The following is an 18,459-nucleotide window of genomic DNA, read 5'->3' as shown; positions in this document are numbered from 1 at the left end:
CCCTGAGATCATCTGGAACTGGCCTCCTTGTCGTTTCTAGTGTTAGAACTAAGACGGCTTTTAAGCACTCTGTCTCAGGAACAGCCTAACAATTAGTCTTAGAAATAGGTTTTAAGAAAAAAACTGGAAAAGTATCTGCATTTAACTGACTGTGTTTTCGTATTGTGTGCTGCATGTATGGTATACACTTACTTAACACTTTATTAGGAACACTATGCTAATACTGGGTAGGGCCTTCCTTTGCTCTCTATTAGGAACACTATACAAATACTGAGTAGGGCCTCCCTTTACTCTTTATTAGGAACACTATACTAATACTGGGTAGGGCCTTCCTTTGCTCTCTATTAGGAACACTATACAAATACTGAGTAGGGCCTCCCTTTGCTCTTTATTAGGAACACTATACTAATACTGGGTCCTTTGCTCTCAAAACAGCCTCAATTCTTTGTGGCATTGATTCCAAAAGTTGTTGGAAACATTCCTTTGAGATTCTGGTCCATGATGACATGATTGCATCACGCAATTCCTGCAGATTTTTCAGGTGCACTTTGAAACTGTGAATCTCCCGTTCTACCACATCCCAAAGGTGTTCTATTGGACTCAGATCCGGTAACTGGGAAGGCCACTGAAGAACACTGAACTCATTGTCATGTTCATGAAACCAGTTTGTGACATGGTGCATTATCATGCTGGAAGTAGCCATTAGAAGATGGGTAAATTGTGGCCATGAAGGGATGCATATGGTCAGCAACAATACTCAAATAGGTTGTAGCATTCAAGTGATGATTGATTGGTATTAACGGGCCCAAAGTGTGCCAAGAAAACATTCCCCACACCATTACACCACCTCCAGAATGAGAAGGTGTACAGGTGTTCCTAATAAATTGTTTGGATGTGCTTCATGAATGTGTTTGGGCTAGGTGTGCTGTGTGCATGTAGGTTATGTGTCATCTTTTAATTCCTTTTTTTAATTTCTTCTGTCAACTCATTGGGTCAACCGTTTTAAACTCAACATCACCCTCATGTGTACATTCGGGTTAGTACACACAGCTCTGTCCTCCACAGTTGCTGTTCCCTCTTCCAGAAGTACAGATCCACTATCCAAGCTTTTGGGCTCTCTTGTACTTTCTGTGTTTATAAACACAGAAACACAGAGTGGAGAGCAACTTGGTCGGCCAGTTCATGTCATTCACACAACGCAAAGTGCACCTTACAAATAAAATGCCACATGTCACGCATGTGTCATCCGGTTCCAGGAACCCTTTATTAACCCTTCCTGGCCCAAGGGCATTCTTCAGCTGGAAACAGTTTTCGATAGATAGGCCTCAGTATCTAGAAGTAGGCCTATTTAACATACATCTACACTTAGCTAATGTAGGTCTTTTTGACAGCCCAAAGCTCTGTCACCAACATCAATATAGTAATCCTGGTTATTACCATATAATTAGAATATGGTTGTTGTTACAGTGTTTGGATGAGGCGTCTAAAAATCTAACAACAGTTACTCAACACCTTTATGTAATTGTTGTGGTATTTATCTATATTGTATTCGGAAACTTTGTCTGGCTCATTAGATAGGCCAAATTGGGAAAAGTCCCATTCCCTGACCAATTATTCCATCCCGGGTCTCCGTAGCGGCTAGAATCCATGTTGTCTCTGACTCTCCGACAGCAACGGAGCGAGCGAGTGCCCTGGCCGAAAGCCCCTCACGTTACAGCGCCCTGTGTGTGTGTGAGAAGTGTGTGTGTTCATCCAAGAGAAGATGGCAGACTATAGGGACGACACCGGAGCTCGAGCCCTGCTGGCTCTGCAGTCCGCTCCGTGCAGCCCTGTGCGCATCGGGGTGACCTCACACGCCTACCCGCCATCCTTCGCCATCTCGAGCTCCTCGGTGGTGGGCTGGGGCGGAATACATCCCGTGCGTCTCACGTCCCCACCTCGGGCCCTCGCCAGACTCGAGGGCCGGGACTTTGAGTTTGTCATGCGCCAGAGTGACAGTTGGCCTGAACTTTTTGCACGGTTCAGTGGACATCAACATGGGCCACTCAAGTTTCATATCGCGGAGACACCATCAGATAACCTATGTGATGTGCGGCTTCTCGCTGCGATGCCTGGGCAAGAACATGTTTGGAAGCCCGTTCCCGCCACTAAAACAATGACATCTGACTATGAGTTATGAGACAGTAAGTCAGAATTATGAGATACCTTTAGGCAATCTGTATCACTTGAATCCAATGTGCATTTTGCATCAGGCCCTCCTCAACCTTCATTACTGGCTGAATAATAATAATAATAATAATATTAATTGTAAACTTTATAGTACCTTTTCAAAACAGTGTTACAAAGTGCTTTACAAATAGATAATACAGAATATATTTTAAAACAAAATATTTATAAGTAGAAACAGTAAAACACAACATATTAAAAAGAATAAGGGTAGCATCAATGAAAGGCTAGTCTATAAAATGAGTTTTAAGAAGAGATTTAAAAGAAAATACTGAGACAAATAATTCCAGCTCTCAAGCATCACCCCAGATTTCAAGTAGCTCAAACAATCACAGTTGGACCTCTGGACATACTTGGACTGATCACAATCACAATCTGATCACAACTATAATAGAGGGAGTTGCAATAATGTAAACGAGATGAGATTAATGCATGGATGACTTTTTCTTTTTCATATCTGCAAATGACAAGAAAGGCTGTATTTTGGAAATGTTTCTCAACTGATAACTCAACTGTTTCTCAAAATTGAGGTCAGTATGAAAAATCAGCCCTAGGTTTCCATCTGAAGATTTCACATTGGCAGACAGACAGCCAAGACTGTCCTGTGTTGCTACCGTGGAGCAGGGAGGGCCAAACATGACTACCTCAGATTTACTGTCATTCAGTTGTAAAAAGTTCTGGGACATCCAACATCTAATATCTTCCAAACAATCATTCAAAGAAGCTAAACTGGATGAGTCATGGGGTTTAATGGGAAGATATACCTGAATAGCTCAATGATAACCGTCCATATCTAAAAGACCTCCTTTAGTCAATCTCACATTGTGTGTGTGTGTGTGTGTGTGTGTGTGTGTGTGTGTGTGTGTGTGTGTGTGTGTGTGTGTTGCATGCATACTCACCCAGTTTCTGCCGAGGCATTATTGAATAAAGATTACCAGACTTTTTATTTCATTTACAATAACATGTAATATTATGATTCATTGATTTACATGATATGGGTATTTGTGTTTGTAAGGCAAAGTTGAAGATAACAAGATGGGCATGTAAATGTTTGTTAGGTGTGTGTTAATTTATTATCTGATGTAATTTGTCAGATGTAATTTTTGGTGACGGGAACGGTCTTCCATATACATGTGAGGTGTGCCTTTCATTCCACTCAGGGCTTCTCATCTATTTTACCGTGATTGATATTTGTTTGATTTGAAAGCTGAGCATTTATTCATTCAAGATAATAGGCATCCCCGGACGCGTCCTCAGGGCCTGTGCTGTGCAGCTGACTGAGGTTTGGACTGACATATTCAACCTGTCCCTAGCCCAAGCAGCTGTCCCCACGTGCTTCAAAACCACATCCATTGTGCCGGTGCCAAAACATTCCATTGCAGCGAGCCTAAATGACTTCCGCCCAGTTGCACTCACGGCCATCATCATGAAGTGCTTCGAGAGGCTGGTCTTAGCTCAACTCAAGACCTGTTTACCACCCACACTGGACCCCTTCCAATTCGCCTACCGGCAGAACAGGAGTACAGAGGATGCCATCTCAACGGCACTTCACTCCGCCCTGTCCCACCTCGACAATAGCAACACCTATGTGAGAATGCTGTTCATTGACTTCAGTTCAGCTTTCAACACCATCATCCCCTCCAAACTGATCACCAAACTCAGTGAACTGGGCATCAATACCTCCCTCTGCAACTGGATTCTGGACTTCCTAACCAACAGGCCGCAGTCTGTTAGGCTACACAACCACACCTCCTCAACCCTCACTCTGAACACCGGCGTTCCACAATGCTGTGTGCTGAGCCCCCTCCTTTACTCCCTCTTCACCTACGACTGCACACCTGTACATGGCTCAAACACCATTGTTAAGTTTGCAGACGACACAACGGTGATTGGTCTCATCAGCAACAACTGGTCGGCCTACAGGGAGGAGGTCCAGCACCTGACAGTGTGGTGCACCGACAACAACCTGGCTCTCAACACCAGGAAGACCAAAGAGCTCATTGTGGACTTCAGGAAGTCAAAAGCTGGCACACACACCCCCATCCTCATCAACGGGACTGAGGTGGAGCGAGTCACCAGCTTCAAGTTTCTATGTGTCCACATCTCTGAGGATCTCTCCTGGACCCTCAACACCTCTACCCTGATTAAGAAGGCTCACCAGCGTCTCTTCTTCCTGTGGAGACTAAAGAAGGTCCATCTGTCTCCTCCGATCCTGGTGAACTTCTACCGCTGCACCATTGAGAGCATCCTCACCAACTGTGTCACAGTATGGTATGGCAACTGCTCTGCATCTGACCGGAAAGCACTGCAGAGGGTGGTGAAAACTGCCCAACGCATCACCGGTTCCTCACTCCAGTCCATTGAGGCTGTCCAGGGCAAATGATGCTTGCGTAAGACACACAGCATCGTCAAGGACACTTCTCACCCCAACCATAGACTGTTCACCCCACTCCCCTCCGGGAGGCGCTACAGGTCTCTCCGCACCCAAACCAGCAGGTTCAGAGGAAGCTTCTTCCCTGCGGCTGTCACCCTACTGAACTCCAACTCTGCACCTAGGTGACAACCTACCAACCCCTGCACCCCCCCCCCCCCCCCCCGGACAATTGCACTACTCTACCCTACAGTATTCCTATAACTGTACATACTGTATCCTCACTTGTACACACTGCTCTTACTACATACCACTGCTCTTCTGTACAAATCTGTCTATACTGTTCATAATGCACATATCCTTATATTTTTCTTTAATACTACTGTTAATACACTGCACATATCTGTACATACTGTACATACCTGTTTATACTGTTCATACGGCATTCCATATTTATTCTGCTATTTACTCTAATGTTACTATTAATACATATATACTGCTTATACTGCATTGCCTATACAGCTCGTATGCTGCTTACACTGTTCATACTGCATTTTATTTATTCTGCTTATAATGCTACTGCTAATTCATATACTGCTTACACTACACTACTTATACTATACTGCACTACTATACTGCACTACCTGTATATACTGTTCACACTGCACTTTTCTGCTTTTTTGCACTTCTGGTTAGACGCTAACTGCATTTCGTTGTCTCTGTACTTGTACTCTGCAAAATGACAATAAAGTTGAATCTAATCTAATCTAATCTAATTAATCATTTGATTTAAAGCTGGTTTGTTTCACCCCCTTTAAACCAGAGGCACTGAGGCACCGAGGCACTATCTTCAACCTTGCCTTATAAACATAAATACCCATATAATGTAAAACATTTATTATCAGATGTAATTTGTCAGATGTAATTTTTGGTGGCGGGAACGGTCTTCCATTTACATTTCATTCCACTCAAGGCTTCTCATCTATTTTACCGTGATTGTTATTTGTTTGATTTAAAGCTGGTTTGTTTCACCCCCTTTAAACCAGAGGCACCCGAGGCACTGCGCAGGGAACCTTTCAATCATTCACTAGCCTTGCCTTCATCATCTTCACCTCTCACTTACTATTTCACTTGTTTGTGTCACCTGACCACATTCAGGACGGGATAAAAATCCCTTCAGCAGGCAAGTCCAAGCGTGCTCAGAGGCGACTGAACCAGATCAAAGATGGGTTACCTTCAGTACTTCTCCACCGAGACATGGACTCTCCTTGCCTTACTCATCACCCTAATCGTAGTGTAAGGAGTTTTAAAAAAAAAAATGTGTGTGTGTGTGTGTGTAATATCTGATATTTAATCATATTCAGCAAGTATCAACTCTTTAATCAGTTTTCTGCTTTCATTAACAGTTTTTTATTGATACATAAATTGGAATGTTATGTTGATATACAATGGACATAACACTTGATATACAATGGACATAATATTGCTAATTATCAATTACTATTATCTAACAGTTTAAATTATACTGTACGACCTGATCGTTTTGCTTTTGTTTCAAACTGTTAGTTCTCGTAACAATTTCAGAAGTCAGATTGTTGATTATTATTGTTGACAGCATTTGTTGTGACCAGGTATGGGTACTGGCCATATGGAATATTCAAAAAAATGGGCATCCCTGGTCCCAAACCCATCCCTTTCTTAGGGACGTTGATGGAGTATAAGAAGGTTTGTAAAGATTAAGCCCATAAACCATTACCTTGTAGATGTATCCACATCATTTTGTAAGATATGGCATAGGGAATGTGCTGTTGTGTTGTGTTGAAAGCCTTGGAAGCTGAATTTTCTTTCTTTTTTACCTTAAAAAAAAGGCAGTAAAGCTTTTGAACTTGAACTTTAAAGAAAAAAAGAAAGAAAAAAAAATGTAATCTGGTGAATGGCCATTAAAATCCTGCACACTTGTCATTTTTAGGCTGAAGCTAGTTCAACTCATTCATAGACTCGCCACAGATCAAGTTCACAGCAACAAGCATTCATGAATAGGCTGGGTTTTTTGGGTTCTCAGGGTATGCACGTTTTTGACACAGAGTGCTTCCAGAAGTATGGGAACCTGTGGGGGTGAGTCTGCTGAACTGATCCTTGTTATTGCTAACTATGGGTATACTGATCTCTCCTGGTCTACAGTTTATGCTCTTCGAAAAAAGGGTTCTGAAAGGATTCTTTGGTTCCCCCTGTTGGAGAACCCTGTGAAGGACTCTTATGGGTTCCATTTATAACCTTCTGTGGAACAGGAACCTAAAAGGGTTCAACATGGAACCTAAATAGCTTCTACACGGAAGCTAATAGGTTTTTCAAAGGGTTCTCCCACAGGGACAGCACCTTTTTTTCTAAGAGTATAGATCTGTGATAGGTCTGTGTCTGTCTGTCTGTCTACTGTATCTATATCTATCTATCTATCTATCTATCTATCTATCTATCTATCTATCTATCTATCAATCTATCTATCTATCTAACTATTTTTGTTTTTGCTGGTCTGTAGGACCTATGATGGTCGTCAGCCTGTCCTGTGTATCAGGGACACAGCCATGATCAAAACCGTCCTCATCAAGGAATGCTACTCCCTTTTCACTAACAGGAGGGTAATACGCTAACTTTAAGTCATTGTTGTTTGGGAAAAAAAACATAAAGGCTTCGTAAATTGATAATATCATGTTATTATAGCATTATTAGGTTTTTACCATAATTTTACCATTATTGCTATTCTAGAATTTCCGTCTCAACGGGCCTCTGTTTGACGGAGTGAGTATCGCCGAGGACGATACATGGAGACGGATCCGCAGTATCCTGTCTCCCTCCTTCACCAGTGGACGGCTCAAAGAAGTACAGCTCCATCTCTCCCCTCCTTCTTTTATTCGCTCTGTTCGTCGGTTTAATATTGTTTAATTAAATGGTAATACATTAGGTTTGGCATAATTGGATGGCTCTGCTCCGTAAAGCTCCCAGCCTGAAGTTGAAGAACATAAAATACAATAATATTAGGCAGGGAGCCCATAACTCCTCAACCCCCCCTGTAGGTAGGTGAAATACAGAGCGACCGAGGGGGTGGAGGCTGGGGCGGTGGCTGGGATGACCCATAAGTATAACTCTCATCGCCAGTGGTGTAACGCTGTTTAACCATGGTGGAGTGTCTTGTCAATGAACATGTGATGTGTTTTGCATGTGTGAGATCAGCTGTCCATCACCTGACGTACAGCTGCGCCATTTAACTTGGTGTCTTAGTGCCTGAACTTCAATTATGTAATTATTTCAATTATGAAATGTAAACTTCATACATTTCAACAACAAAGTACATTAATGACTAACAACTCCATTACATTGTCCAAAACAAATTTCCTTGTATAGAATATAGAATAATGTTTCATATTTGGAGTCACTTATTCCTAGACTACAGTATCAATAAATAATGTATCCTGTATAAATCCATATTCTCAGGCTATATAAACTTTATATTAATCCATGTTTCAAACATGATATGAATCTTTCCCACCACAGATGTTCGGGATCATGAAGCAGCACTCTGGTAACCTGGTCAGCAGTATGAAGAAGAAGTCAGATAAAGATGAGCCCATTGAGATAAAGGAGTGAGTATTTCTCTCTGAGTCCACAACCGCTCTTTCTCTAAAGATGAGCTAATTTTTAGTGAACTACCCCTTTCATTTTGTGGTTGTGGTTGTGGTGGTCAGAGATTGTGTGGTTGTTTTCCAGATTCTTTGGACCGTACAGTATGGATGTGGTCGTCAGCACTTCATTCAGTGTTGACATCGACTCCATCCACAACCCCTCCGACCCATTTGTGACCAACATCAAGAAAATGCTCAAGTTTGACTTTCTCAACCCGCTGCTCCTCATAATCGGTACAAGTGCCCCCATATAACTTTGAGTCAAATGTATTTAGTGCTTAATAAATGAAGCTATCGATTTCATTGATTAGTTTGACATAAACCACACTTCCAGTGGTCTGGCCCTGACCAGAACCAACCCCTAGTTCCTAAATGCTAGACACTTGTAGATCAGAGTGGATTGGACACAGTATCTGGGGATAGGGCCTAGGAGTTATTTCTGTGCATTGGGTAGGATTGGAGTCACTTATCGTGGTATTTCCTGTTTCTGTTTGTATTTCCTGGTTTCTGTTTGTAACTGTGGCATTTCCTGTCCATCCAGTATTCTTCCCTTTCATGGCTCCTGTGATGGAAAAGATGGAGGTGTCCTTATTCCCTGCCTCGGTCACAGATTTCTTCTACGCTTCCATTCAGAAGATCAAGTCTAATCGCGAGACTCGCACCATGAAGGTGTGTAAATAGAATTGACCAAATTTTAGATCTTCATCCAGTGTAAAGTAGGATTTGGTAGTTCTCGTGTGATTTGATCTGACGTCTGGCTGCTTCCAGAGTCGGGTGGATTTCCTGCAGCTGATGATGGACTCCCAGAAAGGCAACAACTCAAAGGGAGAGGAGCAGAGTAAAGGTGCCTGCCTCAAACACACACATACTATACACTTGCCTCAAATACACATCCATACTGTAATGATGATTTTCGGATATTGAAGAATGCAGTCACCGGTGATGTAAATAAAGTAGATATGCCGAATAAAAGTTGGATCAGGATAGTTTAATTCAGATCGATCTGGGCTCACAATGGAAAATACATGGTCAGTGCATATTTCCACATGAGAGCCACGAAGTTGAATCAGGATGGTTTAATTTAGATTGATCTGGGCTCACAATGGAAGATACATGGTCAATGTATATTTCCCATCAGAGAGCAACGAAATGGGGGTTTCGCTCCTATTTATACAGGAAGACAACAACTCTCTGTAAGCCTCCCCATACCATATGTGGCATGGTGCCAGTAAGTCTGGAGGTTGGGGAACCTTTAGGCTATGTTCCACACCTGGTTAGTATTACAGTAGAGTCGTAAATAGTTTGCCCCCAGCTAAAATTCATCCTAAGACATACCTACAACCACACTGGATATACTGTATTTGTATGGGACTATCTCTCTCCCTTTACCTCACCCTCCCTGTCTTTTTTACCCTCTCTCCATCTCTTCATAGGATTGAGTGATCATGAGATCTTGTCTCAGGCAATGATGTTCATCTTTGCTGGCTATGAGACCACCAGTAGCTCCCTGTCCTTCCTGGCCTACAATCTGGCAACCAACCCTCACATCATGACAAAGTTGCAGGAGGAGATAGACACAGTGTTCCCCAACAAGGTAACCCTTCTGCAGACTCCTATTCATAATTATATGATACAGGACGTATGATGGTGACACAGTATTTTGAAGGGTACTGGTGTGTGTGTAACCCCTGTGCATGGCACACTCCTATCTATTACTATTGCTTCGGTACAGGAAGTAGATAGGTAACAGTATTTTGCAGTGTGCTAATGTGAGTGTAACATCCCCGTGCAGGCTCCTGTCCAGTACGAGGCTCTGATACAGATGGACTATCTGGACAGCGTGATCAACGAGTCTCTCAGGTTGTACCCCATCGCCCCGCGACTTGAAAGGGTCGCCAAGAAAACCGTCGAGATCAGTGGCATCAGAATCTCCAAGGGTATGATTGTCTCGATACCCACCTGGACCTTGCACCACGACCCCAGCCTGTGGGAAGACCCAGAGGAGTTCAAACCAGAGAGGTAGTGGACCACATCTGAACCACAACACCAACCGCAACAACAACAGCAGTGTTCCACAACAACCCTAAAACACACCTTTGTACAACGCAACCATACACAACATCAACAATGTATAACTATCATAATACTTTGATGTCATTTCTATGTTCTTTTCCCCCTCCTCCTCCTCCTCCTCTCTGTGTGCAGATTCAGTAAGGAGAACAAGGACAACATCGACCCATATACCTACATGCCGTTCGGGGTGGGCCCACGGAACTGTATCGGGATGCGATTCGCTCTGCTGCTGATAAAACTGGCGATGGTGGAGATTCTACAGAAGTTCAACTTCACTGTCTGCAAAGAGACAGAGGTGAGATAAAATAATAATAGAATGATTATAATGTTATTTTTTGTACCAATGACTTTGTTGCGTTTTTATATATGTAGCGGAGGTGAGGTCATGTGATGAGGAAGCCTAAGACATAAAAGTGACGCCCTCAGACCTTGAGGATGTCTTCTTGGCTCAATGGTAGACGCTTTCACATGTTAGACCCGAGTTTGAATCCCCGTCCATCACATAAACTGTGTTATTTCGTTGTTCAAATTTATTTTTTAAGAAAAAAAAAAAAACGTGATCAACTAATCTATGTAGCACCTTTTATATATTTCTTGCAGTAAATCACATCAATGAGACAGTGTGTACCTGTTTGTAATATTCATAAAAATAGCTTTATGAGTGTATGCTTCACTTTAGGAGAGACAGATCAAGAGAGACAGATATGATAAATAAATCCATGATGAAACTCTTTATCCTGCATAACATGTAATTGATCTAGCATTCCTTCTCAAAGCCACTGTTATGTAGGAACGTCTGAAGAACCAAATGACGGCACACAGAGAGGGTAGAGGTGCATAGCCTGAAGGCGTATTTAATAATAAGAAATAGGGGAAGGGGTAGGGGAGAGAAAGAGAATTCAAGGGGGTCGTCGGGGTCCGGTCCAGGGGTCGTTAGCGGGAGGTCCAGTAGTTGAGAGGGGTTGGGGGTCGAGGTACGGGTAGGGGCTAGGTCCGTGGAATGGATAGACGAGGAGGGGTCTGAGGGAGATGAGGGTTCTGGAGGGACACAGGAGAACGAGGTGAGTCACAAGGGAAAGACAAGACACAAGGATTAGCACGGATACTAAGGAGGGCTGAAGCGTCTGCGGTTCCCGTGGAAAGTTACCATGAGTCACAGTACGAATTGGAGTGAAGACCGGGAAGGGTTCTTATAGGTAGGTGATTGGCGATGGGTTGCAGGTGCGCTGATTGGAGATAGGGAACAGGTGCGCTGCCGACTGGGAGCTGGATGCTCCAGCGATGATCGCTGGGGCCTCAAGGTGGTGCCAGAGGGTCGGTTAGGAGGAGGGACCGTAGCAGTACTCCCCCCCCCCCTCACGGGAGACACCAAGCGACCATCCTGGAGCGTCGGGATGGGTCTGGTAGAACTCGGTCAACAGGGAGGGTTCAGCGAAGTAGGAGGCTGGGAACACGATCCTCGGGCCCATAGCCCTCCCAGTCGACCAGGTACTGGAACCCGCGACTTCTATGGCGGACCGCCAGGATCTCCTTCGTGGTCCGTACGGGGTCGCCGTCGTCCAGTACCCGGGGTGGTGGAGGGACTTAGACAGAGGGCTGGAGACTGCCGGTTTGAGTTGGGACACATGAAACACGGGGTTAATTGACAGGATATTGAGAGGATAAGACGTACTGCGGTAGGGTTGATGATCCGGTCGACTGGGAAGGGACCCACATAGCGGGGGCCGAGCTTCTGGGAGGTGGAGGGAAGGTGAAGGTCCTTGGACAGACGGGACCTGCCCACCTGCATAGGTTCCTCCTCGTACCTGGGGACTGTTGTAGGGGCGTCGTGGGGGCTTGAGCTCCAGGAGGTCCGGGAAAAGAGCTGGGCGGTACACGGCCGAGGGTGGTCGTCAGCTGGGGAGATGGAGTCCTGTTCTGGCTACGTTCGTAGCGTCTCTCACGCAGACAGTCGTCCTTCTCCAGGGCGAGGGTGACCAGCTCATGGTAAGACACGGGGCGATTCTTGAGGAGCCAGTCTGTGTTGTTGGACGACACCGGCCCTGCCTCCCTCCGGCCCGGGTCCCTAAAGCCGTCTGGTTCCGACATTTGGCAAGGTCATTCTGTTACGTAGGAACGTCTGAAGAACCAAATGACGGCACACAGAGAGGGTAGAGGTGTATAGCCCGAAGGCGTATTTAATAATAAGAAATAGGGGAAGGGGTAGGGTCACAATTACACAGTACTCAGTAACATTCATAGTGTTGTGCTGAAATCTGTTTAACTTGTTCCTTCCTACTCTAACTGTGTGTCACCTCTCACCAGATCCCCATTCACTTGGAGAGCCAAGCTCTTCTGATGCCCAAGAGGCCCATTCAACTCAAGATGGTGCCCCGCTCAACTCCATCGGCCGCCTGCCAGGAGTCCAACATCAACTCGCTCAAAGCAGAGAGCCAGTGATCAGGACCTGCCCTGCTTCTACTGCTGCTGCTGCTGCTCTCATGTCACATTGTATCTGACTGTCTATTACTGTACATCTAGATTGTGACATAGTGTTTGTAGAGAGATGGTGTTGTTGTACTACTAGTCTGGTAGTCAGTCCCTTTAATAATCATATACACTCATAAAAAATGACTCAAATGGAAATGCAATTTTGTAAATGTACCAATACCAATGTATTGGGTATCATAGCATAGCCTATGGGAATCTGTCATTCGCCATTTCCTAGCAGTACCAATGTGATGGTGGTTTGTATGTTCAGACAGGATTCTGGGAGCAGTGTTCTATAATTAATCCATAATTAAATACAAACACACAACAACATTGGTACATGATCATAGGTCTTCGACTTGGTTATTACCAAGGATCCTGACACTAATGTTACTCCTATTATTGATGTTGCCATTTCTGATCACTTGTCTGTGTTTTTTATGTGACTCAAAAAGCATTACCTAAATGCCAATGCTGCTAAAGCCTTTATAAATCTTATGTCTAGTTCACCATTGACCAACTCCGTCCTCCTCCTGGGATGTTCTAGTAGAAAGCTTTAGCTCTAAAGTATTGCGACCTATTGATACTATTGCCCCATTAAAAACAAAGACTCAAAGAATGGAGAAAAACAACTACTTAGATATTGATAAAGACAGTCTTAATAGCTACAGCAGAGAAATTAAGCAGGCCAGACAATCATATTTTTTCTACCATTGATCGCCTGATAAATCCCCCACCTACAACCTCTTTAACGACAAGATCACAAACATTAGGCTAAATATTGTTAAAACAAGACCTGAGAAAAAAGGTTCCCCCCTTCACCATGTGAGGGCAGTATAGCACATGTTTCCATAGTTGATCTCAAAATGCTTGGTGAAGTTCTACCGCTTCAACTTCAACAACCCATCCCCACTATTTTTTGTAAAACTGTTTTTAGCTGTCTATAAGACGAGGTGCTGAACATTGTTAACTGCTCTCTAGCTCCAACCGCTCTATAGCTCCAAGCACGCTAAAAATTGCCATGGTTAAGCCTCTATTGAAGAATAGTAATCTTGATTCCTTATTAATTAGTAATTAGAGGCCTATCTCAAACCTTACTTTTTTGGCAAAATACTTGAAAAAGCGGTGTTTAAGCAGTTAAATGATTTTTAGAATGCACATTGTATTTATAAAAAAACTTCCAATCCGGTTTTCGTGCTCACCACAGCACAGAGACGGCACTTGTGGTGGTCAATGACCTGAGGATCAACATTGACTCAAATAAGCTTTCTGTCCTTGTGACTTTAGTTTTGAGTGCCGTGTTCGATATGGTCGACCATGAAATTCTATTCCAGACTTCAGAAGTGGATTGGCCTCTCTGGCCCAGTTCTTGACTGGTTTAGACCACATCTGGCAGGATGAAACTATTATGTTGCTCTGGACAACTCTACCTTTATATTTATATGACTCATCAGAAACATTGACCCACACTGCGCTGCCTATAGCATCATTACCTATCGTGATTACAGCTTAGAGGGTATACGCTCGATGTCCAGACCAATTAGAGCGAATTTAGATAATCTAGTCGCAGTGGCATTTGAAAAAGGACTGACTTCTGAGCTAACTCTCTGTCCTAGACGACTCAGTTTTGCACTTTTTAATGTGAGGTCACTTCAACCAAAGACACACTTAGTTAGTGACCTGATTGTTGGTCATGGACTTGACTTTATATTTTTGACTGAAACATGGCTTAGATCAGATGGGATGATTACTCTTGTCGAGGCTTCTCTTCCAGGTTATAGCTCTTCCCAGGCCGCAAGGCAAAACAGGAGAGGAGGTGGATTGGTAAGTATCCATGTGGATCGCCTAAACTGTAAAGAAACCGATCTTTTCTCTTCATTTGAATACCTTGGTCTGTGGTTTAAATGTTATGTAGTGTGCAGCTTTTCTCCCAGAAATTGCAGATCTACTCCAGATATTGCAGATCTACTCGAGTGAAGTTATCTCTCAGATGAAGTCCTCAACCTACTCACTTGATCCCATCCCCACAAAGTTCTTTAAAAAGGTGTATGATTGTTTAGTGTACATGTCATATGGTGTTCCTCAGTGGTCCAAAGGAAACATAACATTAACTTTCACAAGCATGCAGATGATACCTGTCACGACTCCGCCTTCAGCGGGCCTAAACTCGACCCCTGCAACGCCTACCACCTGGTCCATATTCAGGAGGGAGACGAATGGAAGACAGGGTGATACCCAACTGTATATCTCATTATCACCCAGAGACCAGCGGCCTGTGAACTCCTTAATCCATTCTATTGAGGACATACATTTGTGGATGTCCCACAACTTTTTACAACTTATCACAGAAAAAACTGAGATTCTAGTTTAAGGAGGTAAGGCTCAGAGAGAACAAATCTCTGTCTACTTAGACTCTTTGCACCTTAAGAGCAAGAATCAAGTAAAAAAAAAACTAGGGGGTCCTCTTTGATGCTGATCTCAATTTTGAAGCCCATGTTCGCAATGTGACTAAATCAGCCTTTTATCATTTAAAGAACAAAAGTGAGAGGTTTCATTTCATAGGCAATGCTGTTATTATAAGCAGACTAGACTATTGCAATGCCCTTTTTCCTGGTCATCTGCAGCTTATACAGAATGCAGCTGCACAGGTTTTAATCAAGACAAGAAAGATAGAACACATTACATCCGTTTTAAAGTCACTACACTGTCTCCCAGTTAGCTCTAGAATTGATAGTAAGATTATCCTCTTGGTTTTTAAATCTCTTAACGGCCTAGCGCCTGCATAACTGAAAGATCTCCTTGTAAACTATAAAGCCTCAAGGACCCTGAGATCATCTGGAACTGGCCTCCTTGTCGTTCCTAGTGTGAGAACTAAGACGACTTTTAAGCACTCTGTCTCAGGAACAGCCTAACAATTAGTCTTAGAAATATTTCAACATTAGAAGGTTTTAAGAAAAAAACTGGAAAAGTATCTGCATTTAACTAACTGTGTTTTGGTATTGTATGCTGCATGTATGGTATACACTCACAGAACACTTATTAGGAACACTATACTAATACTGGGTAGGGCCTCCCTTTGCTCTTTATTAGGAACACTATACTAATACTGGGTAGGGCCTTTGCTCTCAAAACAGCCTCAATTCTTTGTGGCATTGATTCCACAAGATGTTGGACACATTCCTTTGAGATTCTGGTCCATGATGACATGATTGCATCACGCAATTCCTGCAGATTTTTCAGGTGCACTTTCAAACTGTGAAACTCCCGTTCTACCACATCCCAAAGGTGTTTTATTGGACTCAGATCCGGTGACTGGGAAGGCCACTGAAGAACACTGAACTCATTGTCATGTTCATGAAACCAGTTTCAGACGACTTTTGCTTTGTGACATGGTGCATTATCATGCTGGAAGTAGCCATTAGAAGATGGGTAAACTGTGGCCATGAAGGGATGCATATGGTCAGCAACAATACTCAAATAGGTTGTGGCATTCAAGTGATGATTGATTGGTATTAACGGGCCCAAAGTGTGCCAAGAAAACATTCCCCACACCATTACACCACCTCCACCATGAGAAGGTGTACAGGTGTTCCTAATAAAGTGTTTGGTGAGTGGATGTGCTTCATGAATGTGTTTGGGCTAGGTGTGCTGTGTGCATGTAGGTTATGTGTTGTTGTTTCTTTTTCTTTTTATTATTTACACTTCTTATTGCACTGTTGGAGGAGCCCAAGACTTAAGAATTTCATTGCCAGCGACTGCTCTGTAATTGTTGTGCATATGACAATAAAACCATCTTGAATCTTGAATCTTGAATGTGTCATCTTTTAATTCCTTATTTCTTCTGTCAACTCATTGGGTCAACCGTTTTAAACTCAACATCGCCCTCATGTGTAGGTTCGAGTTAGTACACACAGCTCCGTCCTCCACAGTCGCTGTTCCTCTTCCAGAAGTACAGATCCACTATCCAGGCTTTTGGGCTCTCTTGTACTTTCTGTGTTTATAAACAGAGTGGAGAGCACCTCCGGTCGGCGAGTTCATCTCACTCACACTACGCAAAGTGCACCGTACAAATAAAATACTACCTAAAAAGTGATTTACGCTAGTGCTCAAACGGTTAATCAATTGTAACTTACACCATTTTTCATTCTGGCCCGGAACCAATGCCACATGTCACGCACGTGTCGTCCGGTTCCAGGAACCCTTTATTAACCCTTCCTGGCCCAAGGGCATTCTTCAGCTGGAAACAGTGTTCGATAGATAGGCCTCAGTATCTAGAAGTAGGCCTATTTAACATACATCTACACTTAGCTAATGTAGGTCTTTTTGACAGCCCAAAGCTCTGTCGCCAACATCAATATAGTAACCCTGGTTATTACCATATAATTAGAGTATGGTTGTTGTTACAGTGTTTGGATAAGGCGTCTAAAAATCTAACAACGGTTACTCAACACATTTATGTAATCGTTGTGGTATTTATCTATGTTGTATTAGGAAACTTTGTCTGGCTCGTTAGATAGGCCAAATTCATAAACTAAAGTGTCGGGAAAAGTCCCATTCCCTGACCAATTATTCCATCCCGGGTCTCCGTAGCGGCTAGAATCCATGTTGTCTCTGACTCTCCGACAGCAACGGAGCGAGCGAGTGCCCTGGCCGAAAGCCCCTCACGTTACAGCGCCCTGTGTGTGTGAGAAGTGTGTGTGTTCATCCAAAAGAAGATGGCAGACTATAGGGACGACACCGGAGCTCGAGCCCTGCTGGCTCTGCAGTCCGCTCCGTGCAGCCCCGTGCGCGTCGGGGTGACCTCGCACGCCTACCCGCCATCCTTCGCCATCTCGAGCTCCTCGGTGGTGGGCCGGGGCGGAATCCATCCCGTGCGCCTCGCGTCCCCGCCTCGGGCCCTCGCCAGACTCGAGGGCCGGGACTTTGAGTTTGTCATGCGCCAGAGAACAGTGACGGTAGGCCGGAACTCTTCGCACGGTTCAGTGGACATCAACATGGGCCACTCGAGTTTCATATCGCGGAGACACCTTCAGATAACCTACGAGGAGCCGTGCGGCTTCTCGCTGCGATGCCTGGGCAAAAACGGCGTGTTCGTGGACGGGGTGTTCCAGCGGAGAGGGGCGCCACCGCTCCAGCTGCCCCGAGAGTGAGTTAGCCCGCTAACAAGCTAATGTTGCTATACCGTACGCCATGTACTAGCCTAGAAACTCCACCAAGAGTGAGTTGGTGTAGCTAGCTAGCTAGCAAGCATGCAACTGTTAGTTTTGCAAATAAAAGCACGTTACCCCTCACAAGGACGAGGGCTTTTTCATGCAGTTATCGTGAGCTGGTTAATCCCTAAAACATTAGCCACGTTGGTAGGACTGTGACATTGCACTTAGGCATGCGTCTTTAGCAAGCCAATCCATTGCAAACATGAGCCACTGTTGAAATGTAGCGAGGACAGCGAGACTGTACCAAAGATGATCTGACTGTACTTCGTGTTTGACGGACCGCGGTGGCGACATTGCGCCGCGGTCGCGTAAACACGAAATGTAAACAAACTCGCTCAAGTCAGCGTGACAGCCTCACTGTTTGTCTCTGTGTCTTTTACCAGCCGGGTTGGGGGGGAGGGGGGGGGGGGCGACATATCATTTTGGTGTG

General features: G+C 44.1%; 2 protein-coding genes across 3 annotated transcripts in view; both read left to right on the top strand.

Annotated features, from left to right (window-relative positions):
- Positions 1-5,822: 5,822 nt before the first annotated feature.
- Positions 5,823-13,375, top strand: LOC310822023 (cytochrome P450 3A27-like; the record flags this gene model as incomplete). The annotated part of the gene is made up of 13 exons (XM_083694312.1): positions 5,823-5,893; positions 6,229-6,322; positions 6,660-6,712; positions 7,134-7,233; positions 7,361-7,474; positions 8,147-8,235; positions 8,360-8,508; positions 8,816-8,943; positions 9,043-9,118; positions 9,708-9,868; positions 10,067-10,293; positions 10,480-10,642; positions 12,652-13,375. 13 exons carry the CDS (start codon positions 5,823-5,825, stop codon positions 12,784-12,786), a joined length of 1,560 nt encoding a protein of 519 aa, XP_083550438.1. The 3' UTR covers positions 12,787-13,375.
- Positions 13,376-17,015: 3,640 nt separating this feature from the next.
- The window catches only part of foxk1 (forkhead box K1), a 12,776-nt gene continuing 11,332 nt past the window's right edge, over positions 17,016-18,459 (top strand). For both annotated transcript variants that reach the window (XM_083694017.1, XM_083694016.1), the window contains exon 1: positions 17,016-17,962. In XM_083694017.1, the coding sequence (XP_083550143.1) occupies positions 17,532-17,962 (431 nt within the window). In that variant the 5' untranslated portion in view covers positions 17,016-17,531. The remainder of the gene's footprint in view (positions 17,963-18,459) is intronic.

This window comes from Argentina silus (genome assembly GCF_951799395.1).
Source record: "Argentina silus genome assembly, chromosome: 22".
NCBI classification, from domain to species: Eukaryota; Metazoa; Chordata; class Actinopteri; order Argentiniformes; family Argentinidae; genus Argentina; species Argentina silus.
This window is presented reverse-complemented; position numbering and strand designations above follow the sequence as displayed.